Genomic DNA, 25,503 nt, shown 5'->3' on the forward strand with positions numbered 1-25,503 from the left:
GGAAAAGTCATTTTATACTTTTTTTCCCCCATAGGCATCTTCATAACAATAAAATTAAAAACCTGAGTCAACACTGTTTTGATGGACTAGATAACCTGGAGACCTTGTAAGTATATTCATATTTTGGGCAACTACATTGTGATATTGAAAGTATAGTTTTGTACTTCATTGCAGGAAAAAAAAAATATTGGCCTTGAGTTCAGCTCCTTATTAATTCACTTTGATACCGGACTAAATTCTTGCTATCAAATAACCTAATTATGAATACTGATCTAAGTCCATGGCTAAAAATGGCAAAGTGTGAATTGCATGTTTTCCCCCAAAGAATACACATTCAAAACAGCTCAATCTACAAAGATTTATACCTTTCCAGAAATGTTGGTTTTGTTAAATGTATGACAGTTTTGGAAGTTAGAAACTTCTAAAATGAATTCTAGATAGTTTTATTTTTTCCATGATCTCAGTTGCCTTCTAATTGTGAACACTGGGTTTGAATACTATATCTGCTTTTACGTGTAACAAATGAAGATTTTATATTCTGCTATGATACTTTTGTTGTTGTTTCCACGAGCGAAAGTGTTTGAGACCTCTGGCTGTTTCAACTGTACATTGCACCACTATATAAGTAAAAGGCATTGTATAGCTGTATATAATTGAGAATAGGATCTTTATTTTTGTTCTTTTAGCCTATATTAGTTGCCTTTATTGCCTTTATTCAAAGATAATGTAATTTTTGCTGTTGTGATGAGTAAATGATTCAGAGAAGGTCCCAATTACATGGGTGAGTAAAACCTGATTGGAATGCTCAGGGTTTGTAGTATTTTATTTGACTGAATTTTCTGGTTAACTGTCAATTAATGAGAAGACTTAAAATCTTTTAGGACTACATTAATTCACTTTTCTATCTAAATTAGAGGATAGGAAACATTAATGGATATATGAAAGTTGAAAATCTTGTAGAAGATAGTTCCAAACTCAGATCTCCTTTGCTAAGTGTGTGAGTTCTAGTGTTATAAATAAAAGATTGAATAGATTTCCTAATCCTAAGCTGTGTACACTATTTCAATTATGTTAAAATTAAACCTCTTCCCAGTTAAATCCTTATTTGCCATTTTTTCTTCTATGTTACAAAAAGGAAAAGGAAAACAATAGGTCTCAGAGGAGCTGAGCTTTTAATTTTATTTTACTTTCATTCTGAAATCAATCATGCTAATCATATGCCAGTGTGCTCTTTATGTTAAAAAAAATTAAACTTTAAACACTCTCAGAACTAAGACTTTTCAGTACAGATCACTATGGCTTGTCTTTCTCCTAACTAATATAAAATTACCAATAATTCATAACCTGTATGAGGACAGTTGTGTGAATCTACCCTGGTCCTTCTGATTATTATTATTTATTTTTTTTATTTTTTTGAGACAGAGTCTTGCTGTGTCACCAGGCTGGAGTGCAGTGGCATGATCTTGGCTCACTGCAACCTCCGTCTCCCAGGTTCAAGAGATTCTCCTGTCTCAGCTTCCTGAGTAGCTGGCACTACAGGCATGCGCCACCACGCCCTGCTAATTGTGGTATTTTTAGTAGAGATGGGGTTTCACCACGTTGGCCAGGATGGTCTCGATCTCTTGACCTCAAGATCTGCCCACCTCAGCCTCCCAAAGTGCTGGGATTACAGGCATGAACCACTGTGCCCGGCCTCCTTGTGATTATTTTTATCTCAGGTCATCACGCTGATGGTGGAACTGAGGTCAGCTGCTCTTATACCAGAATTTTGGGAAGCCACTGTGAACTCCAAATGGAAACCTCAGTTTCACACTGTCATTTACAAATGGATATTCAATGAATTATATTCTAGAATGAATTTTCAAAGAAATGCCATTCAGATGACTTATGTATTTAATGCATCAGTAATACATGATTTTGAGAATTCTTTGAACTGTAAGTTTGTTGACCTAAAAACATCATGGAAGAAGAATGATTTCTCTCTATTCAGTATTGTAAGAAAAGGTGTAAATTCAGTTAAACTCCTACATGGTTTTGAATGACAATATGATTGATAAAGAAAGATTACCATACAGAGGATATGATTTTAAAAAAGTATGTCTGTAACAAAATGCCTTATGAATTATGACCACTATTTAATATTTTGATATATTTTCACCCATTTTTTTCTAGAGACTTGAATTATAATAACTTGGGGGAATTTCCTCAGGCTATTAAAGCCCTTCCTAGCCTAAAAGAGCTGTGAGTATTGCTTCATTCTCTTTATGTCTTCATATCCCTGGAACTCACCATTTAATGTTCCATCAATGAGATTTTAGAACATCTTGTTCCATTACGTATAACCATAATACATGCACACAAACACACAAATAATCATAAAGGTGGATTGTGTTCGATGACAGAGACAATTTTGAGTATAGATTGCTGTATAGGGTTAGATGCTGATAAAACAAGAAGGCCTGATATACAGTGTCTGCCTTTAAGGAGCTTGTAGTCTTAGTCTTACTGGGGAAACTGATCATGTTAAGACAGACAGCTGTTTCTAGGTAGAAATAAATGCTGAATGTATAGGATAAATAAATCATTCCGGAAGAATACTTAATTGAAGTTTGGAGTTACTGCAGAAAGCATCACCAAAAGGAAGGAGTTTGACTGGACTTGAAAGAATAAAAATATTTAAACACAGGAATGAGGGAGCATTTTTGTTTTTATTTCCTTTTGTTTGTTTGTATGTTTTGAGACAGGGTCTCACTCTGTCACCCAGGCTGGAGTGTCACGGTGCAGTGGCATGATCACAGCTCACTGCAGCCTTGACCTCCCAGGCTCAGGTGATCCTCCCAATTTAGCTTCCTGGGTAGCTGGGACTGTAGGCATGCACCACCACGCCCAGCTAATTTTTAAATTTTTTCTAGAGATAGGGTTTCATCATGTTGCCCATGCTGGTCTCAAACTCCTGGGCTCAAGTGATCCCCTCAGAATGCTGGGATTACAGGCATGAGCCACTGTGCCCTGCCTGAGGGAACATTTTGGACGTCGGGTTTGTCATGGGTAGAGTTAGTGACTGTATATGGCACAACAGGGACTGTGTGTCATGAGCTAGTTGATGGTTAACATTCTAAGATGCATTGCCAAGAGGGTAAATACAGGCTACAGTGAGAGAGATTTTGAGGTTAGAACACCTGTTTCTCATGGTCTAAAGCTTTTTTTTATGATGAAGCAACAGATAAATGCATATGAGGGATCTGATAGATACCAAGCTAAGCAGTGGGTTAAAAAAGAATTAGGTATGATACCGTAAAAGATAAAATAAAATTAAAATTTGAGATTTCCTATGCTTTTGAAAATTTTCATGTAGTCATTATCAGTTGTATTTTATATAATGCTGAACAGCAGTAGATACTTGGGTTTTATTTTGCAAGAGGATAATGCATTTCAAAATACTTTTCTCCTATCTTTCTAGAGGATTTCATAGTAATTCTATTTCTGTTATCCCTGATGGAGCATTTGATGGTAATCCACTGTTAAGAACTATGTAAGTATTTTTGAAAGTTTCTTTTAATGTATAATTATGTGAAGCTGTGTCCGTACAATGCCAAACACCCTGATAAAGAATGAAAAGTCAGGCTTTTAGATATATGTACATTGTGAACATAGATTTAATATTAGAGTGCTTGTGAACATATGAAAATTTTACTTTTTTTGGATATTTTCACAGACATTTGTATGATAATCCTCTGTCTTTTGTGGGGAACTCAGCATTTCACAATTTATCTGATCTTCATTCCCTGTAAGTATGTGAATTTAAAAACAAACCTGGATATTTATACAGTTGTTTTAGTGGAAGACAAGAATTTATTACTGGAACTCCAGAAAACAAAATCTTTAAAATTTTTTTCTCCCTTGGGCAGAATTTATAATTGTTCTTATTTTTGTGAATACTTGGCCAAATTATCACACTTTCAAGTACATTCAAGAGATGAAACTAGTTTTATTTTTAGTTATAGTTGCACTGTAATTTTAAACTGTTTAAAACATAAAATACGAAAAAAAATTTAAAAATTACTTTGTCTTTCTCCATTTCTTCAAGAGTCATTCGTGGTGCAAGCATGGTGCAGCAGTTCCCCAATCTTACAGGAACTGCCCACCTGGAAAGTCTGTAAGTAAGGCCCTTTGAAGAGGGGTTGTATAAAGATAACACTGCTGGACTGCCAGCAGGGTGCCAGGGTCTTTTAGTGACAGTGATGGGTTTATGTTGATTCCTCCAGTTTCCCTTTGTATATATCATGCATGGAGAAGAATATATTGGGTTTGGGGTCAGTGAGCTTAGGCAGAGTAGAGCCGATTATGTGGATAAGATCTGAAAAGTTCACAGAAAATACAAGGCATTAACAAAGTGCCAAATTAGAAGCAGTGCTTTCAGAATTTAGAAGTGGGAGCAATCGATGTAGACTACTTCACGGAGGAGGTAGAAGGTTTGAATACTGTCAGGTTTCCCAGAGCTGAGTCTTTTATTTAAGACAGGATTAGTAAAACTGGAAATACCAAAAGTATTCCCAGAGATAGCATATAGATGAGCAAATATAGCTAGAATTGCATGTTTATAATAGGATGGGGGTGGTGTGGAGAAACCGGAGAATTGTTTGGTATTAGACTTTGAAATGACAAGCCTTGAATGTTGCACATTTGGTTGTGGCAGTTTCCCAGTGAGTGGTCTGCGCATGAGTTTACAGGTGCACTGAAGATCTTGATGACCTCAGCCCTCCAGACAGTCAGATGGGGCCTGAGGCAGCTAGGGCCTCTAGCCACAGGAGTCTTACTGCAGCGTGCCATTTAAATGTTACAATGGTCACACGTGACAGTATATTTTTTAAAAAAGAACTTGGGAAGCACTGAGGTAAGGAGTTTAAACTTGACTCTTAAGGCAGTTGGAGGTGTTGAGAATATTTGAGGAGGTAATGTGAGGAGGGTAAGGAGAAAGAGACTAGAGATGGGAAGAACAGTGAGGCGGCTGTGGGAATAGTCCACCTGACCAGATGAACACATTGAATTATGAGAGCTCCAGGTCTTTAATCCATCACTGGATTTGCACTAGGACAAATAGCATGGTCTGTCTGAGATTTCTCCATCCCTCTCTGCCTCACTTCACTTTTTCTGAAAGAATTAGATGCTAGAAACACAACAGAGGAAGAAATAACAGGAACTGGTGATAGACTACAGAAGGGAGGGGAATAAGAGAACATTTTCGAATGCTGAGCCAGTCTGACTGAAAGAAAAGACAGAAACAAGATTTGGGGGCAGAATGCAAGTTGGTTTCAAAGGTCTTGGGTGTAAGAAGGTGACAACTTGCAATTAACTGTGATCAGACTGTGTGACTGTAGATTAGTGTTTTCCTCCTGGTCCATGTGGGAAATCAAGCCCAGTATCAACATCTAATGTCACAAGTGTTTTTGAGTTACTGTGAAGATGATATCAGAATTGGGGTTCAGTTCACCTTCCTGCATGTCTAACTTTATGGAATAATTAGGCCATGGGATGTATAGAATCTAGTCCATATGTAAATATGTGAGCACTTTTTTTTATTATTTTTCTATATGGGAACAAATTTTGCCTACTATCTTGAGTTGAATTATTTCTTACATGAATAATGTTTTTCCACAGGACTTTGACAGGTACAAAGATAAGCAGCATACCTAATAATTTGTGTCAAGAACAAAAGATGCTTAGGACTTTGTAAGTTGGATTCTTCTTCCCTTCCCCTCATACCTTTTGTTTATATATTCACACATGTTCAATTTTATTTTAAGGATCTACTTTCATAAGGTGGTTTTGAGGTATAATTACTTCTTAGTTGTTGTAAAGGAGCAGGTATTTGAGTCATCTCCAGGGTGGGTAATGTGCATTTGAATTAGGTTTTAGGGTTTTGAATATATCATATACTTGTGACTTTATTTTGAACAAAGTAAAACCAAGATAGGTTCTTTCTCCATTTTTTCTCATCCTGCTCTTTGTCTTTATTCTAGTTTCTCCAGGGGTAGCTCTCCTCATAGTCTCCTCCTTTCATCTGCAACCTAAGCAGAGCCTAACTCTTTATTCAGTCTGGAATGAACTAAAGCATGTCGCTTTCTAAAAACTTTAGGCTGACCTAGAAACTAAAAGTAAATAAAGGATGTAAAAATGTCTCCAGAATAAACAATTAAGTTATTAAGTTGTTAATAAGTATTCAGTGGTGGGAGATAGTAACAAAATAAATGACTGATTCATTAAGCCAGTAAAGTCACACATCCACTTAACAATAGGAATACATTCTAAGAAATGTGTCATGGGGCAATTTTGTCATTGTGCGAAAATCATAGAGTATGCTTACACAAACCTCGGTGGTTTCTTCTACGCACCTGTGCTATATGATATAATCTGTTACTCCTAGCCTACAAACCTGTACAGCATAATACTGTACTGAATACTATAGGCAAGTGTAACATAATAGTAAATATTTGTATATCTAAACATAGAAAAGTTGGAGCAGAAATATGGTATTATACTCTTATGGGACCATAACATTGTATATGGTGTCTGTCATTGACCACAACTGTTATTTGGGTCATGACTATAATTTAGTGATGCAGTGGTGTATCAAACTTAAACATAATGATCACTGTTGAGGACAAACTGCAGTGGGACTGAAAGTTAACTAGTTCTGGTGTTTGATGTAATATAACTGTTTTTTAAAATGTTGATAAGCATACCATTTCTCTTAGAGCTTTTCAATAAAAGAATATATAAGTTATTTATGGGATAACCAATATTGAAAAAATACAAATTTTTAAATTGTATAAATATAAATTTAAAAAAATGTAGCTTTACCACTTAAATTTTATGTATTTTGTATATTTTTCTATATTTACATATTTAATTTTACATATTTATGTTATGTACTTATATATACTTTATAGAAATATATTTTTACATATTTTATAGTGTCTATGCGCAACAATATATTCTTGAACTTTATCAATCTTAGGCTTATTGTATCACTGAGGTATTTGAGAAGCTGACAAGTCTTAGGAAAAAAATAATTGTTTTTCTTATTCAGGCATATCTCTTTATTACTTATCTCTGCTTTCAATGCTTCTGAGTACCACTCTTTTAATATAATATTCTGATAACATAGCATTAATTTGTTAATTTCCATTGTTTCAAGGGACTTGTCTTACAACAATATAAGAGACCTTCCAAGTTTTAATGGTTGCCATGCTCTGGAAGAAATGTGAGTTGGTCTTTGACTTACTCCTTTTGCTGTAGTATATTGTTAAATTTGTTGAGCATTTCATATTTTTAATAGATGGCTTCAAGAGTAAGAAATTAGAAATTCCTGTAATCGGATGTTCCCATAAATAACACGTCAAATTGAACCAGATGTGTTCGTGCAACCAGCATATATTAGGCACTTACCTATCAGGCATCCCATGAAACACTACGCGGGAAAAGTTGGAAGTTGGTGTATATTTAAAAGAAATAGAAAACGAAAACTTGTCCAGCTATTGAGGGAAACCAGACATGAGTGCCAGTTCCCATCATGTCCTGTGTTGCACAGCTCTGGTGGAAGTTGGTTGGGAGATGGGAAGAGGGAGGCATTGATTCTCCCATTTTAACTCTATGTAGTCCTGTAACTTTATTCCTATACGGTATTTGTCATAGTTGTGTTGTCTTGGTTCCTTTTCTCCCTGCATCATCTTCCTTCTCTTATGCCTGAGTGGGGTTGATGGGGGAATTTAGATAGCATACCAGTTAATTCTCAGTATAATATGGATGAAATACCAATTAGTCTCTTTCATTTTATAGATGAGAAAAGGGCAATTCTCTTTCAACAAGATCACTGTTACATAAGAATAGTTACTTAAATTTAGAAAAAACTCAAATAAGAAATGTTGTAATGTTATTTTTCCAAATAGAAAGTAACTTTTTTCTTTTTCTCTATCCCTTTCTCTTTCCTCCTCCTCCTGCTCTCTTCTTTGTATTTGTCTTCATCGTCTTTCTTCTTCTTTTTTTATTTAGTTCTTTACAGCGTAATCAGATCTACCAAATAAAGGAAGGCACCTTTCAAGGCCTGATATCTCTAAGGATTCTGTAAGTTTGTCTACGATTATTAAAGATAATAAATTTTTTCCAAACTATGTTAATATGTTGTTATGATTTCCATGTTACTAGAAATACTTAAAGATATAATTTTAATTTCAGCCTGAACAACATGGTGAAACCCCATCTCTACTAAATACAAAAAATTAGCCGGGCATGATGGTGCATGTCTGTAATCCCAGCTACTTGGGAGGCTGAGGCAGGAGAATCGCTTGAACCCTGGAGGTGGAGATTGCAGTGAGCTGAGATTGCGCCATTGCACTCCAGCCTGGACAAGAAGAGTGAAACTCTGTCTCAAAAAAAAAAAAAAAAAGATGTAATTTGTGTTCAATAAATATTATTTTTAGACTTTACCTAAAATATTATTTTAGACATTGCAAGATTTTTAGACTTGAAAATTTATAAATCTTTCAATATTTTTTACTTTAGCTTATTGTACATTGGCAAGTAGAAAAATGTATGATGTGTATAACTGAAGTGATGTAGCTTGTTTGTTTTCAAGTTATAATAGTGAGGTTTGCCAATTCATTAGGGCAAGGGTAGGCAGACTACAGCCCATGGGCCGAATCCAGCCTGCTTCCTGGTTTATCAATTAAGTTTAATTGAACACTGCCAGGCCTTTATTATTAAAGTGCTGTCTAAAGCTGCTCTCACCCCACTATAGCAGAATTGAGCAGTTGCAGCAGAAAGTATATGACCCACAAAGGTGAAAATATTTACTATCTGGCCCTCTACAGAAGAAGTTTGCTGACCCCTGCACTGGAGTATCTATCATGACAAATAGAGTTCATAAGCCACAGAAGCACGTATTTAAAAAAATCATTTGTATTTGACTACATATTTGTTCCAGGTACTCTCATAAGCACTTGGGAATATAGAGGTGACTGAGACAAACCTTGCCACTCACTATCTTCCTAGAACTTTAGCACAGAAACATAGTACATTAAATTAGTGAACATTTTTCTTTTCTTTTCTTTTCTTTTTTTTTTTTTTTTTGAGACAGGGTCTCTCACTCTGTCACTCAGGCTAGAATGCACTGGTGTAATCACAGCTCACTGCAGCCTCCAATGCCTGAGCTCAGACAATCCTCCTGCCTCAATCTCCTGAATCGCTGAGGGACTACAGGTGCACACCACAATCTCCAGCTAATTTTTTTCTTCTTCTTTTTTTTTTTTTTTTTTTTGGTAGAGATGGGGGTCTCCCTATGTTGCCCAGGCTTGTCTCAAACTCCTGGGCTCAAGTGATCCACCCACCTTGGCCTCCCAAAGTGTTTGGATTATAGGTGTGAGCTACCTTGCCCAGCACATTTTTCTATTATAGAAAAAGTTTGAAAAATTGATAGTGAAGTGAAATTACATATATTGAATACGGTTTTTTAGTATATCCCCTTTAAGAAATATGACATGCACTCTACGAGAAACTATTTAATTGGTAATTGGGTTGCTGGATCATCTCAAGTTGTGGCCTAACTTTCTGTAAGCCTGGGCAGTCATAGGGAAGAAGACTGGCTCCTAGTTGCCATCACTTTTAGAAACTGGTAAGTGACAATAAGAAGCTGGTCTTTTGGTGATTTGGAACCAAGTGTGTTGAGTTTCCTTGTTATCTAGGAAATGTGTCTCGGAATGAATTTACTCAATGTTTAAATTTCCTTTAAGGTTCAGTGTGTGTTTGTAGATTATTTCTGTTTTATTAATTCTATAATATCAGAATTTCTCAGGGTGTGTTCCTGCATACGGAGCTGGCTCTACTGTTGATGCAATTTTTATTTCCTGCTTAGGAAAAGAAGGGTATCTGCAGCCCTCCTGGAATGCTCTTGTTTGCATATTGATTGTTTGTCTTTTCTCGGGGCCTTATCACTAACCTTTGAGAAGGCAAATAATATGAAGTCTGTTTTTATTTTCAGCTTTTTCAGAAACTGGGCTTTTCCTCACTGAGTTAGCAGTACCAAAGGTTATATCATATCATTTATATTTTCGAATTGGTATCAGAATGATAAAGTGGGAAAATTCACAACTGTTTTGAAACAGATGCCAGCTAGAATTACTGCTGTACAGAACATATTCCAAGAAATAGATTGTTGTGAAGGAGAGGCTTTCAACATAAACATGAAAAAATATTGCTGGGCGAGATTGAAGATCTATGTTATCTTATCAGCGATATTGTGTTACTACCTCTAATTCTAAAGTGTAGTCTAAGTAAGTGGCATTTTGAGTGTTTATTTGAAAGATTAACATGTTACTCTTATAATTGCAGAGATCTGAGTAGAAACCTGATACATGAAATTCACAGTAGAGCTTTTGCCACACTTGGGCCAATAACTAACCTGTAAGTAGATGATTATGCAGTAATGTCATGAAAGTAGTAACTAGTGCTATAGAAACATCCGTTTTAACATTGTGGAATCAAAATATTTTTCTGTTTAGTTATTCCCTTGTATAAATGCTAAGCTGTATTTATAGTAAAGTCTTCTTAAATGGCAAGATACATGCTAGAACTATAATTTTAGCACCCCCACTTGATCTTAGGGATGTAATATTTATGATGTTAATACATATACAGATGTTTCTATATGATTTATATATTGGGCATTAACTTGAAGTCTCATTCATATTTTAGAGATGTAAGTTTCAATGAATTAACTTCCTTTCCTACGGAAGGCCTGAATGGGCTAAATCAGCTGAAACTTGTGGGCAACTTCAAGCTGAAAGAAGCCTTAGCAGCAAAAGACTTTGTTAACCTCAGGTGTGTTTTTGCTTATTTTTCTTTTTGTTGAAGTTATGGTAGGCTCCAAAATTACAGAGTGTCCTGGTTTTTTGCTGTGGTTCTCAGATTTTCTGATAGGCTATAATTTAAGGGTGTTTTCTACCTCAATCTTTGCAAATTTGGTGAAAAATAGAACATGAATATTATTCCATAGTCTTTAAGAACGTGAACTGGAGCCCTTGATGGCCTCAAAGAGATAATACAGCTATTCACCAGCATGGTTTTTTAATACAGTGGACTTTTCATTAGCAATAAGATGGCAGAAACCATGTAAATGTGAACTTGCAGAAAACAATGCTATAATACTTCATGAAGATTTTAGAGTTATGGGGGATTGCATTAAATATAATAGAGAATATTGTTATGAGGCCGAACGTGGTGGCTTGCACCTGTAATCCCAGCACTTTGGGGAAGGCCAAGGTGGGCAGATCGCTTGACACCAGGAGTTCAAGACCAGCCTGGGCAACATGCTGAGACCCTGTCTCTACAAAAAATACAAAAGTTAGCTGGATGTGGTGGCACATGCCTGTAGTCCCAGCTACTTGGGAGGCTGAAATGGGAGGATCACTTCAGCCTGGGAGTTCTAGGCTGCACTGAGCTGTGATTGCGCCATTACACTATAGCCTGGGTGACAGAGCAAGACGCTGTCTCTAAAAAAAGAGAGATAATATTATTGTTGGGCAAGAGAATAAATATTTTCATTACATTTATTTAATCAAGTAAATGTATTTAATGGTATAAAGTCACAAATGACCTGGGGCATTAATTTTAAGTGAAACTATCAGTTTCATATGATAAATTGAGCATAGTTAATACATTTATAAAAGGAGTCATAAGATATTACTTTAAATTGGAGTACTGCTGTTAAATTTTAAACAGTTTGATTTACATCCAACTGTTAAGAGAGATCTTATAGAAAGGGAGAAAGTCTCGGTGTCATCTGATACCAGAGCTGTTTTCACAGATGAGGAAACTGAGGCCCAGAGAGGATGAATGACCAGCCTAAAGCACATGACAGATCTTTCTGACTCCTTGGCTGAGGTTTTCAAAGTTTAAAATACTTTTACAAAACAAAACCGTGTCTGTGGAGTTGCTGTTCAGTGTAGATTTTACAACTTTTTTTCCAGGTCTTTATCAGTACCATATGCTTATCAGTGCTGTGCATTTTGGGGTTGTGACTCTTATGCAAATTTAAACACAGAAGATAACAGCCTCCAGGACCACAGTGTGGCACAGGAGAAAGGCAAGTGCATGAGTTTTAAAAAATAGAACACTCCTTTAAGGCATTGATTAAAGTTTATAATTACTTTGTGAATGATCAATAGGAAATCTGTGAGAAAAATGGCATTCTCTGGCCAGGCGTGATGGCTCATGCCTGTAATCTCAGCACTTAGGGAGGCCAAGGTGGGAGGGTCATTTGAGGCTAAGAATTTGAGACCAGCCTGTGCAACAAAGTGAGACTCTCTCTATATAAAAAATTTTAAAACTAGCTGAGTGTAGTGGCATGTGCCTGTGTTCCCCACTACTTGGGAGACTGAGGTGGGAGAATCCCTTGAGCAGAGCTCAGGAGTTCAAGGTTGCAGTGAGCTATGATTGTGCCAGTGCATTCCAGACTGGGCAACAGAGCAAGACCTTGTCTCTAAAAAAAAACCAAAACCAAAAAAACAATGGCATTCACTATGCTACCAGCATCTTTAAAATGTGTTATTGAGCCTTCTATAAGGAGAACTCACTTATATACAGAGAAAATTGCAGGAAAATATGGTTCTTTTGAGTTGCATAAGGTTTTAATTAAACATGCTTTGTGTTATATATTCAGGTACTGCTGATGCAGCAAATGTCACAAGCACTGTTGAAAATGAAGAACATAGTCAAATAATTATCCATTGTACACCTTCAACAGGTATGCCCGGCCTATTTTTTCACAGTTACTCATGTTAAACAAACATTAGGCAAATATATCTAAATATGCTGGGTATAGATGTGATTTCTGTAATAGGGATGATACTAGAGGATCCCGTGAGGCCTTCTGATTTGTGCTTTATGTACCAACCAGCAGCTTAGGAATCTTTTGCAGAATCTCAGGCCCAGACCTACTGAATCAGAATCTGCATGTTAACAAGCTCCCCCAGGTGAAGGTTGTACACGTTAGAATTTCAGAGGCAATTTCTTAATGCTGCTTTAGCTCTGGGACTAATTCTGTAAGTTAGTAGTCTGTGAAGATTGTATGTGTGTGCTTTTTTTTTTTTTTTTTTTTTTTTTTTTTGAGACCGAGTCTCGCTCTGTCGCCCAGGCTGGAGTGCAGTGGCGCAATCTCGGCTCACTGCAAGCTCCGCCTCCCGGGTTCACGCCATTCTCCTGCCTCAGCCTCTCCGAGTAGCTGGGACTACAGGCGCCCGCCACCGCGCCCGGCTAATTTTTTTGTAGTTTTAGCAGAGACGGGGTTTCACCGTGGTCTCGATCTTCTGACCTCGTGATCCGCCCGCCTCGGCCTCCCAAAGTGCTGGGATTACAAGCGTGAGCCACCGCGCCCGGCCTGTGTGTGCTTAATGTAGCCTTGCCTTTCCTTATTCCCCCTCATTTACTTCATTAAACTTTGTAGTCTTGGGAAAGTTATTAAACTGACACCACATATTTGGTCATGATTGTCATAGTCTGCCTAATCTACTAGAGAAGATGTATTTATAATTTTACTGTAAAAGGAAGGCTTAAATATTTTAGTTAAATTGTGTGCTACAAAGTAGATTCCTTTGTTGGTATAACATCACAGGATAATCTGGACATTAATTTTATGACTCGGAATTACAAGTATCATGGATTCACTAGTGATTGCTGCTGAATTGTGAGCTTCTTAAGGGGCTGCGTATGTATTTTATGAATACTTTCTTTTGTAGAGAGTAAGCTCTAAGTTACTAGATAAGCGAATGCAATTGGCAAGAATCATCTAAGTTTATGTAATTTATTTTATTGTGTGTTAGTGTCTATATTAATTTTTAAAGGTTGGGGTGCAGCTTGCTTACTTGTCTCACTGGAGTTCATGTGCCAGAGAATGTACATAAAGAACTGATGATCCAGTGAGAAGGGAACAGGTTTATTAAAGCGGGGGCTGGACTTCAACATGCAGCATTTCCATTTCTTCCACCCCAAATGTAAACTTGGAGATTGGCCAGGAGGAAAGCTGGTCTGAGCTCATCTCCTTGGGCTGCCATGGGGATGAAATGCAGGCCTGCCTCCCCCTACTCAGTTGTAGTAACACACAGACACCGATGTGCTTGCTGCAGAAACAGGAAGTGGAGGAGAGCTGGGATGCTTCTGTTAGCACCAGAGGAGGCAGCAGGCTTCCAAAGACAGGGACTGGGTGGAGGCTGCTTCCCAGGCTTTTTTGGAAAAGTAAGCTTTCTCACCCCTAAAAGGGTTCTCAAAAGGTGTCCTATTCTCTCAGGTAGATGAGCTACCCCTCCTTCCATGAAGGATAAGTTTAGATAACAGAGATAAAGGTGATAACGAGCTTTCTCTTAGCACTTCCTGAAGGGGGAATAAAAAGGAAATTTAAAATAAGAGTTTCTTGCATTATTTGGAAGTCAGATAAATGGTTCAGAACTGGCTTTTGAGGTCTGTGAACGTCTTAACAATTTAAAACATTTTATTGGATATATCATTTTTATGACAGTTCATAAAACATGTTTTTTAGACAATTGTAATACATAGTTTTCATGTGTTTCATAGTCAAAATCTTGTTTTTCTTTTCTAATTTTTCAGTAAAACAGTTGTAATTTGTGTCATAACTAGCATGTCAAAGTCAGTTACTGGAACATAGAGTTCAGCGACTGAATGAGTTCTTGCAATGCTAGTTTGTATTATGTAGGATTTTATTGTACATAGCTTTGTATGAATAGTTAACATCACCGAGGTGTAGTCCTAGCTATATTATCTTACTGAATGGCCTTTGTCAGATCAAATGCTTTGAAATATCAGTTTCTCTGGATGAAAAATGGGGATAATTATACTATCTTAACCTGCTTCATCTGGTTGCTTTTGAAAGTCATGAGAAAATATATAAAAAATAAGTGTAGATACATACAAATACATACATGATTATAAAGTATATTGGGGCTAGAAAGGAAGAAGAAAAGGGAGCTAATATTTATTGAAGTCTAACCATATATCCAGCATCCTGCTTAGTTCCTTTTGTGTATAATTTTACTTAAGCTGCACAACTGTATGAAACAGGCATTATTATCCACAAGTGAGAAAATGAATACAGGTTAAAATTTATACAATTTTAAGTTGCTTTCTTAAGGTAAAAGTAGCAAGTTATGAACCATCTCATTCCAGACCAGTCTATCAAATACCTCTTATGCCCTAGATATTGTGCTATGTAAATTAGCATAGATGCAAGAAAAAATGAAAAATTTCATCTAAATATCACTCTTTTTTTTTTTTTTTTTTTTTTTGAGACCGCGTCTTGCTCTGTCACCCAGGCTGGAGTGCAGTGGCGCGATCTCGGCTCACTGCAAGCTCCGCCTCCCGGGTTCACGCCGTTCTCCTGCCTCAGCCTCTCCGAGTAGCTGGGACTACAGGCGCCCGCCACCACGCCCGGCTAATTTTTTGTATTTTTAGTAGAGACGGGGTTTCACCGTGGTCTCGATCTCCTGAACTCATGATCTGCCCGCCTCGGCCTCCCAAAGTGCTGGGATTACAAGCGTGAGCCACTGCACCCGGCCTTAAATATCACTCTTTATCAAATATTTAATAAAAGAAATATTTTATTTATAGCTTTGTCAAATATTTAATAAAAGAAATTAAAGTCAGTTTATTTTTTATTTTTTATTTTTTGAGACGGAGTCTTGCTCTGTCGCCCAGGCTGGAGTGCAGTGGCGCAATCTCGGCTCACTGCAACCTCCGCCTCCCGGGTTCACGCCATTCTCCTGCCTCAGCCTCTCCGAGTAGCTGGGACTACAGGCGCCCGCCACCACGCCCGGCTAATTTTTTGTATTTTTGGTAGAGACGGGGTTTCACTGTGGTCTCGATCTCCTGACCTCGTGATCCACCCGCCTCGGCCTCCCAAAGTGCTGGGATTACAAGCGTGAGCCACCGCGCCCGGCCTAAGTCAGTTTATTTTTAAAATAGCCTAGTCCATGACCAAAATATCTTAGAACTAGTAATCAGTTCATTTTTGTTCAAGTGGAGAGGAGATTTAGTCTATATCATTAGTTTTTCTATCAAGCCATTATCATTTTCTAAATTGTTTTCTAAGTTGTCTTTTATTTCTCTCTCTCTCTCTGTGTTTTGTTTTAGGTGCTTTTAAGCCCTGTGAATATTTACTGGGAAGCTGGATGATTCGTCTTACTGTGTGGTTCATTTTCTTGGTTGCATTATTTTTCAACCTGCTTGTTATTTTAACAACATTTGCATCTTGTACATCACTGCCTTCGTCCAAATTGTTTATAGGCTTGATTTCTGTGTCTAACTTATTCATGGGAATCTATACTGGCATCCTAACTTTTCTTGATGCTGTGTCCTGGGGCAGATTTGCTGAATTTGGCATTTGGTGGGAAACTGGCAGTGGCTGCAAAGTAGCTGGGTTTCTTGCAGTTTTCTCCTCAGAAAGTGCCATATTTTTATTAATGCTAGCAACTGTCGAAAGAAGCTTATCTGCAAAAGATATAGTGAAAAATGGGAAGAGCAATCATCTCAGACAGTTCCGGGTTGCTGCCCTGTTGGCTTTCCTAGGTGCTACAGTAGCAGGCTGTTTTCCCCTTTTCCATAGAGGGGAGTATTCTGCATCACCCCTTTGTTTGCCATTTCCTACAGGTGAAACGCCATCATTAGGATTCACTGTAACGTTAGTGCTATTAAACTCACTAGCATTTTTGTTAATGGCCATTATCTACACTAAGCTATACTGCAACTTGGAAAAAGAGGACCTCTCAGAAAACTCACAATCTAGCATGATTAAGCATGTCGCTTGGCTAATCTTCACCAATTGCATCTTTTTCTGCCCTGTGGCATTTTTTTCATTTGCACCATTGATCACTGCAATCTCTATCAGCCCCGAAATAATGAAGTCTGTTACTCTGATATTTTTTCCATTGCCTGCTTGCCTGAATCCAGTCCTGTATGTTTTCTTCAACCCAAAGTTTAAAGAAGACTGGAAGTTACTGAAGCGACGTGTTACCAAGAAAAATGGATCAGTTTCAGTTTCCATCAGTAGCCAAGGTGGTTGTCTGGAACAGGATTTCTACTACGACTGTGGCATGTACTCACATTTGCAGGGCAACCTGACTGTTTGCGACTGCTGCGAATCGTTTCTTTTAACAAAGCCAGTATCATGCAAACACTTGATAAAATCACACAGCTGTCCTGCATTGGCAGTGGCTTCTTGCCAAAGACCGGAGGGCTATTGGTCCGACTGTGGCACACAGTCGGCCCACTCTGATTATGCAGATGAAGAAGATTCCTTTGTCTCAGACAGTTCTGACCAGGTGCAGGCCTGTGGACGAGCCTGCTTCTACCAGAGTAGAGGATTCCCTCTGGTGCGCTATGCTTACAATCTACCAAGAGTTAAAGACTGAACTACTGTGTGTGCAACTGTTTCCCCCATCAACCAAAATCAGTGTTTATAGAGTGAACCCTATTCTGATCTTTCATCTGGGAAGCACTTCTGTAATCACTGCCTGGTGTCACTTAGAAGAAGGAGAGGTGGCAGTTTATTTCTCAAACCAGTCATTTTCAAAGAACAGGTGCCTAAATTATAAATTGGTGAAAAATGCAATGTCCAAGCAATGTATGGTCTGTTTGAAACAAATATATGACTTGAAAAGGATCTTAGGTGTAGTATAGCAATATAATGTTAGGTTTTTCTGATCCATAAGAAGCAAATTTATACCTATTTGTGTATTAAGCACAAGATAAAGAACAGCTGTTAATATTTTTTAAAAATCTATTTTAAAATGTGATTTTCTATAACTGAAGAAAATGTCTTGCTAATTTTACCTAATGTTTCATCCTTAATCTCAGGACAACTTACTGCAGGGCCAAAAAAGGGACTGTCCCAGCTAGAACTGTGAGAGTATACATAGGCATTACTTTATTATGTTTTCACTTGCCATCCTTGACATAAGAGAACTATAAATTTTGTTTAAGCAATTTATAAATCTAAAACCTGAAGATGTTTTTAAAACAATATTAACAGCTGTTAGGTTAAAAAAAATAGCTGGACATTTGTTTTCAGTCATTATACATTGCTTTGGTCCAATCAGTAATTTTTTCTTAAGTGTTTTGCGATTACACTACTAGAAAAAAGTAAAAGGCTAATTGCTGTGTGGGTTTAGTCGATTTGGCTAAACTACTAACTAATGTGAGGGTTTAATAGTATCTGAGGGATTTGGTGGCTCCATGTAATGTTCTCATTAATGAATACTTCCTAATATCATTGGCTCTACTAATATTTTCTAATTTGTTGATATGTCACCTAGCAATAGTTTGGATTATATGGAAAGTAAACTGTGGTCAATACTTGCATTTAATTAGACGAAACAGGGAGTAATTATGACACGAAGTACTTATGTTTATTTCTTAGTGAGCTGGATTATCTTGAACCTGTGCTATTAAATGGAAACTTCCATACATCTTCCCCATACTATTTTTTACAAAAGAGCCCATTCAATAGCTCAGAGGTTGAACTCTGGTTAAACAAGATAATATGTTATTAATAAAAATAGAAGAAGAAAGAATAAAGCTTAGTCCTGTGTCTTTAAAAATTAAAAATTTTACTTGATTCCCATCTATGGGCTTTAGACCTGTTACTGGGTGGAGTCTTAAAGTTATAATTGTTCAATATGTTTTTTGAACAGTGTGCTAAATCAATAGCAAACCCACTGCCATATTAGTTATTCTGAATATACTAAAAAAAATCCAGCTAGATTGCAGTTTAATAATTAAACTGTACATACTGTGCATATAATGAATTTTTATCTTATGTAAATTATTTTTAGAACACAAGTTGGGAAATGTGGCTTCTGTTCATTTTGTTTAATTAAAGCTACCTCCTAAACTATAGTGGCTGCCAGTAGCAGACTGTTAAATTGTGGTTTATATACTTTTTGCATTGTAAATAGTCTTTGTTGTACATTGTCAGTGTAATAAAAACAGAATCTTTGTATATCAAAATCATGTAGTTTGTATAAAATGTGGGAAGGATTTATTTACAGTGTGTTGTAATTTTGTAAGGCCAACTATTTACAAGTTTTAAAAATTGCTATCATGTATATTTACACATCTGATAAATATTAAATCATAACTTGGTAAGAAACTCCTAATTAAAAGGTTTTTTCCAAAATTCAGGTTATTGAAAATTTTTCATTTTATTCATTTAAAAACTAGAATAACAGATATATAAAATGTGTTAATCTTTGTGCTATACGGTATGAAATACAATATTGTACTCAGTGTTTTGAATTATTAAAGTTTCTAGAAAGCCATCTATTTTGCCTTAATTTAAAACTAGGTATATTAATGAATTTAGTTTTAAAGTAAGCAAATTAAATATTTGTAAGTGGACAGTATTAGAAGAAATGTTGGAAGTAACCATTAGAAAACACTTTTGATATTTATTTGTCAACATATAAGAACATTTTGCTGAAATTTAGAAATAAGGTTTTATCCTAAGTCTGAACTATACTCATGGAAAACAGATTATGAAATTTCAGAAAAACCATTGATTCAATCTTTATCTAAAAAGCAAATGATTAAAAAATCTGTATGATATTAAATGTAGTCAGTTGCCCAGATGCTTAGAAATACTTCAGTATTTACAATCATTAAGTCCTCACTTTACAGATGAGAAAACAAAAGGCTTAATGAAATTTAAGTGAATCCCTGAGTCACAGCAAATTTGACCCCAAACCAGAACCCAATGCCTCTTCATTCGGGACATAATTTTGCGTGTGTGTTTGTTTTAAATTTCATATATGCTTGAAATTTCCATAACAAAAAGTAGAGTAGTATAATTACCCCGCCCCCCCACCCTTCACCCCATACCTGTCACTGCTTTGACAATTATCTGCAGCACGTAGTGAACCTTGTTTCATCTTCATCCTACTCACTAACCCCCTCCAATCCCTCTGCCCCTTGCATCATTTTGAAGCAAATTTAAGACATTATATTGTTTCATCTGTAAATACTAATGTCTAGGGATAAATTTTTAAAGTTGAATAATATATTGCCACAGGGCTAACTGGTGATGGAATTATTTAAGCAAAAGTCACTCTTATACAAGTTTCCAGAGCCAGCAAAACATAATTATCTCAAATATACCATGGCCAAAGTACTAATTGTGTGAAAACATGTCACTAAGTCAATACCCTAAAACTTAAAGGGAGAGACACTTTTATACATTTGTACATTTATATATAATTCTACCCATCTCGATTATGGCTTCTCAGCTCCAGTAATGAAAAGGCACTGTAAGAAATGAGACCGCTGGACTTAATTATGTTCAGACACCAGCACCATCTGACTCTGCCTCATAGCCTTGGGGGGGTCCAGCATTGCTAGTGCATAATGTCACAGTTGGTCATAATGATGACCCTGGCGCATCAAGAAAAGGGTATACTTTGTTTAGGAAAACATTTTAAGGGGACAAAAGAGGTATATGACATTTAGATTCCCATGTGTAGAGGTTAAAGTGAAAAAGTTCTGAAGTTTACACACAATTTTTCATTGTATCTGTCTGATCCTGAGCTTAGAAACTTTGAGAATTAATAAGATAATATGACCCTGTGAGGTAAATTTTTCCCCCATTTTCAGAGGAGTGTTAGGAATGGAAAACCTATCAAGTACCAGGAAAACCACTGATTCCAGGTCCCTTTCATACTAGTGTTTTTCCCACTACAGTTATGCTTGGTTATATCTATTGGAAAACAGCTTCTCAAGCTTACCTCTTTATGAGGCCCTAACGCAGCTCAGTGCCTTTCGATGTTACTGATTCTAGAGATGTTCTGATAAAAGGTTTTTAAATGCCAATATTGAATAACTAGGGTCGAGAACGAAAACTCCATTAGGTCAGTTTTATTCCTTGATCAACTTTATTACTTATTTGGAGTGCTCCAATTTTCTTTCATTTTATTTTCACCGAAATTTTAAAGAAAATATTCCATTTAAATAGATTTAACCATGTCATATTTTATTAATTATAGCTCTGCCTTCTGAATTGTCTTTGGTTGCTATTACTTCTACCATAGCTAATTCTCCTGTGTTAAATTTTGCAGATCTAGATTTCATCAAAGTTTTTGTATCACTCTGGTCACTAAAAAGTTTTGTGTGATGTGTTAGCCATGGTCAATTTTCATTTATGGTATTTCTACCGGTTATATACATTATGAACTGGACAAAAGCCCTATTTATTTACAAATTACAGTTTTGTCAGCATGAATAAAGCATCCACCTCTCCTTTACTGCTTACTGCCTTTATCCCCATTCCCGAGAGTGCCCCTAAGATCCCACATAAAATGCATATCAACATATTTACTGAGATCATTTTTCACCACAAAAGGATGAGGAACTTAAGGGCGAGACTTTTAAACATCTATCCCTTGTGCTTTACGCAGACCCTACCATACACTAGAGGCTTCAAAGAGGTCAAAAATTCACATGTGTAGACAAATTAGGTCCCTTAAGATGCCAGGCAAACGAAGTGCTACCAAAACACGCAAAAACTGCCCTGAAAGTGCGTTCTGGGATACACCTGTAAACTTGGATCAAGTTCGCTCCCCTCTCCTCAAAATACATCGACTTGTGCTGAAAGAAATCACGACCGATGCTCATAATTCTGACTTCGTAATTATATAGGGGGTAGTTTTGGTTTCTGCTTCTTTCCCTGATTCAGTGACAGGTAACATATTTCATGTACAAAATGAACTGCAAACAAGGGACAGGCCCTCAAAGTTGTCGGTAGGGAGCCAGGACTCCGCCAGTGGCGTGGGGAGACACCATGCTAAACAAGCTGGCAAACAGCAGGCACCTTCCTGCCACTGAGGAGGAAGGGCTGGCCAAAGGAGGCCGGGGCGGAGGAAGCCAAGCTCTGCAGGCCCAGACAAAGCCCTCCCGGCCTCCACGCGTCGCCATGGCAACGCAGGGTCTGTGCCGGCCGGGATTGGCCGGCCTGGCGCGCGCAGGGCCCGCTGGGAAAGCGCGTCCCTGCCGCGGCTCTGCCAGTTTGAACTTGGTGGGCCAGATGTGGGCGGCGGGGCGCTGGGGGCCTACTTTTCCCTCTTGCTACGCCGGTTTCTCTGTCGACTGGAGACCCAGGTCTCGGCCCTCCTCGGGCTCCTTCTCTGTCCCTATGACGGGCGCACGTGGGCAGGGGCTGGAGGTGGTGCGCTCGCCGTCGCCGCCGCTGCCGCTGAGCTGCAGCAATTCCACCAGGTCGCTGTTGTCTCCCCTTGGCCACCAGAGCTTCCAGTTTGACGAGGACGACGGTGACGGGGAGGATGAGGAAGACGTGGATGAAGATGCCCATGATTCAGAGGCCAAAGTGGCGAGCCTGAGAGGAATGGAGTTACAGGGGTGCGCCAGGTAAACCCGAGGCCGCCCGGCCGATTCAGCCCTTTTCAAGATTCGTTAGACCCTCTTAAGTACCCCCTTCTAACACCCTCCTGCCCTCCGCCCCAAACGTAGAGCAGGCGCTTGCAGACTGAGGTGCGGTGGTTTTTTTGGCGCCTAAAGAGCCCTGTGCAAATTCTTGCAAATGACGATAGATTTCCTATGGCTCTTAATCCTTTTTTCCTGAGATATTATGATTGCTGCAGTCTCACTTCCCAGAAAAATGCACATAGTCTCAAACACACAAAACTTTGCTACCATTTCAGGCATCCTATGAATCCTCAAAAGCCAGATTGTGGACTCCAGAACTCTTATCCCAAACCTGAACACCAGAACGTGGTTTACTGCACCTTAGTAGTACCTGTGGTTGGTTATTCTGAAAACATACTGATTGCTAGTGAAGTAGGTTGTAGTAAACAGGTCACTTTTTATAACATAGAGTGCTGAAGCACAGAGATTAGTAATGTCAACCTCAGCATGTGGAGACATGGTTAGATAGGATCTGAGCATGCACAGAGGAATGGATGTCATTGTATCAATGTTAAGACCAATGGGGTTATTAAAACTGTCTTAATTTGTTTATTTCTACTGTTATTCACTCAGCAAACATTGTGTGCCACATATTAGTCTAGGTACTGGGGACCGTAAACAAGATACTGGTCTCTACTCTCATGGAATTGAAGCCTAAATCAATCCACTTATTTTACAGGTAATAAAACCATGGCTCAGAATGCAAAAAGTGACTCAAAGACATGCACCTAGTTATTAGCAGACCTGGGTCTACTAAGAAGATAGACAGATCATGTTCTCTTTCCTAAACTGCATGCCTAGTATTGGGTATATAGAAATAGGAGCAAAGGGCCTCTCCCTGTAGGAATATTTCTGAGACAGGCCCAGTAATGCAGGTCCATTCTGGGATAGACTCATTACGTTTTCTTCGGAAATCATTTACAAGTTTATGATTGTCAAGCTGTGTAAGGCACAGTACAGGAGCTCTAAGAAATACAGGCCAGAGAACTCATGCTTTATGTGTAAATAGCAAGATACCCCCTTCAGTATAGGGTGTTCATATCCAGCATCAGTGAATGAAATATGGAACCCGTATGAAGTAACCCGTATACATGGTTACAGGAGTGAATTAGTTAAGGATGAGAAGTAAAAGTAAGTACATTGGTGGGAGTGGAGATCAGAAAGAGTAACCAAGCAAGCCACTCATCCAGGCTGGTTGTAGCAACAAGAAACAGGCCTCCTCTGATCAACCCGATAGTAAAATTTAATGGTAGAGTTAGGGTTTCAGTAAATTGTTTTCATCTGGGCCTTTGTAGGTATTCTTCAGGACTGAGTTGGTCTCAAAGGTATTTAAAGTAAATTTGAAGGTTTTAGGAAATACTCTGAGCATAATCAATTGGACTAAGCAATCTGGACACAAGTTAGTGACCTGCGGAATAAATGACCATCGGAACTATAGCTCAGCTACTGAAACCTTGCATTAGTTTCCAAGAGCCAAAGCCCTGACTAAGTGGAGCCTGCCAGGAGAGGAGGCAAACGTATGTAGTCTCACTTATCCAAAGCCAGAATGAGCTGGTAGCACCACAGGACTAAGGCTGCCTTCCTTATCACATTTCAGTCCCTATGAATCAAAGGAGTAGCTGGGACGTGGGTTTGAAAAGAGAATGCTGAAGTTGTCAAGCATTGTGTGGCAAGTATCAGATGCTTATTAGGTGCTCAATAAATGTGTGCTGACTGCATGCCCATTTCCCACTTCCTAAAGAACAGATACATGCAGTGATTATTGTCAAATGCTTCCGAAACTTAGCACTTCCTTTCAGGAAAGGTAGATTTTTAGAAAATTTCCTCATTCCTCCTCCCCATTGGTCCTAACATTGATACAATGACATCCATTCCTCTGTGCATGCTCAGATCCTATCTAACCATGTCTCCACATGCTGAGGTTGACATTGCTAATCTCTGTGCTTCAGCACTTTGTGTTATGAAAAGTGACCTGTTTACTACAACCTACTTCACTAGCAATCAGTATGTTTTCAGAATAACCAACCACAGGTACTACTAAGGTGCAGTAAACCACGTTCTGGTGTTCAGGTTTGGGATAAGAGTTCTGGAGTCCACAATCTGGCTTTTGAGGTCAAACTGCTGACCTCTCTTTGGTGCCCTGGACAGCTTGGGAGTGACAGGATGAAGAGAGCAGGCAACCTGAGTCATAGCCCTTTCATTGTTCTGGGTTGTGAGTATTCTGTATGGAGCAGAGAGCAACCTAGAGAGCTGTGTGGGATTTTATGCGTTTTCTCCATGCCTCACCTGCCACATTGATCTGACTGGCAAAACGAATCGGGTAAGGCTTCTTTGAGCTAGACTCAGGCATCAGCTGCACATAATGGATATTACCTAAAGGTATTTTTGGTATAAACAGTGCCATGTTTAGAGGATGCATTGACCTTCAAGGGTATTGGTCAGAACTGAGATTAAGCTCAAAGTTAGCTTCAGACAAGATAATAAGAAGCGTTTTCCTGGAATATTTTATAATGTGCTCTGGGCCTGCTGTTTATCTGTTCAGCTTTATCCTGGTTTTTCTACCACTATCCATTAGGAAAACCATGCTGTAATAAATATCTTGTTCACAAGTGGCCACTTGTCAAGCCTTTCTTGATTATAAGTAAAGCTGTAGTGTGTGCGCCACGCATTTTGGACACATTTGTTATAAATATTAAGGAAGGAAATTTAATATTCAAAGTGTCATTTCTTAAAAGAAAATCCCACTGGTCTGATTGTCTTTCAACGAATATTTCCTAGGACCCTACTGTATTCTTGACCCTAAGCCAGGCTCTCGAAATAAAAAAATAAGATATATTTTCTTTAATGAACTCATGGCCTGTGGCAGAGATGAACAAGTGACAGGAAGCCCAAGAGTTGTGGCTCCAGGCAGTGCTGGAGTTGAATTTTGAAGGGACAGTAGGAGTTTGTCGTAGTAATAATAATAGACTTACT

General features: G+C 38.1%; 2 protein-coding genes across 5 annotated transcripts in view; both read left to right on the forward strand.

The window, feature by feature from the left end:
• The window catches only part of LGR4 (leucine rich repeat containing G protein-coupled receptor 4), a 110,264-nt gene extending 90,885 nt beyond the window's left edge, over nucleotides 1–19,379 (forward strand). For all 3 annotated transcript variants that reach the window (XM_055282077.2, XM_055282075.2, XM_055282078.2), the window contains 13 exons: nucleotides 35–106; nucleotides 2,173–2,241; nucleotides 3,461–3,532; nucleotides 3,716–3,787; nucleotides 4,088–4,156; nucleotides 5,659–5,730; nucleotides 7,199–7,264; nucleotides 8,053–8,124; nucleotides 10,387–10,458; nucleotides 10,750–10,875; nucleotides 12,024–12,139; nucleotides 12,716–12,799; nucleotides 16,195–19,379. In XM_055282077.2, coding sequence (XP_055138052.1) covers nucleotides 35–106; nucleotides 2,173–2,241; nucleotides 3,461–3,532; nucleotides 3,716–3,787; nucleotides 4,088–4,156; nucleotides 5,659–5,730; nucleotides 7,199–7,264; nucleotides 8,053–8,124; nucleotides 10,387–10,458; nucleotides 10,750–10,875; nucleotides 12,024–12,139; nucleotides 12,716–12,799; nucleotides 16,195–17,471 — 2,239 coding nt within the window. In that variant the 3' untranslated portion in view covers nucleotides 17,472–19,379. The remainder of the gene's footprint in view (nucleotides 1–34; nucleotides 107–2,172; nucleotides 2,242–3,460; nucleotides 3,533–3,715; nucleotides 3,788–4,087; nucleotides 4,157–5,658; nucleotides 5,731–7,198; nucleotides 7,265–8,052; nucleotides 8,125–10,386; nucleotides 10,459–10,749; nucleotides 10,876–12,023; nucleotides 12,140–12,715; nucleotides 12,800–16,194) is intronic.
• Nucleotides 19,380–22,070: 2,691 nt separating this feature from the next.
• CCDC34 (coiled-coil domain containing 34) overlaps nucleotides 22,071–25,503 on the forward strand; it is a 33,117-nt gene continuing 29,684 nt past the window's right edge. The window contains exon 1 of one of the 2 annotated variants that reach the window (XM_055282101.2): nucleotides 22,071–22,473. In XM_055282101.2, the coding sequence (XP_055138076.1) occupies nucleotides 22,133–22,473 (341 nt within the window). In that variant the 5' untranslated portion in view covers nucleotides 22,071–22,132. The remainder of the gene's footprint in view (nucleotides 22,474–25,503) is intronic. The other variant, XM_055282102.2, reaches the window with a different exon arrangement.

This window comes from Symphalangus syndactylus, chromosome 6 (assembly GCF_028878055.3).
Source record: "Symphalangus syndactylus isolate Jambi chromosome 6, NHGRI_mSymSyn1-v2.1_pri, whole genome shotgun sequence".
NCBI lineage: Eukaryota > Metazoa > Chordata > Mammalia > Primates > Hylobatidae > Symphalangus > Symphalangus syndactylus.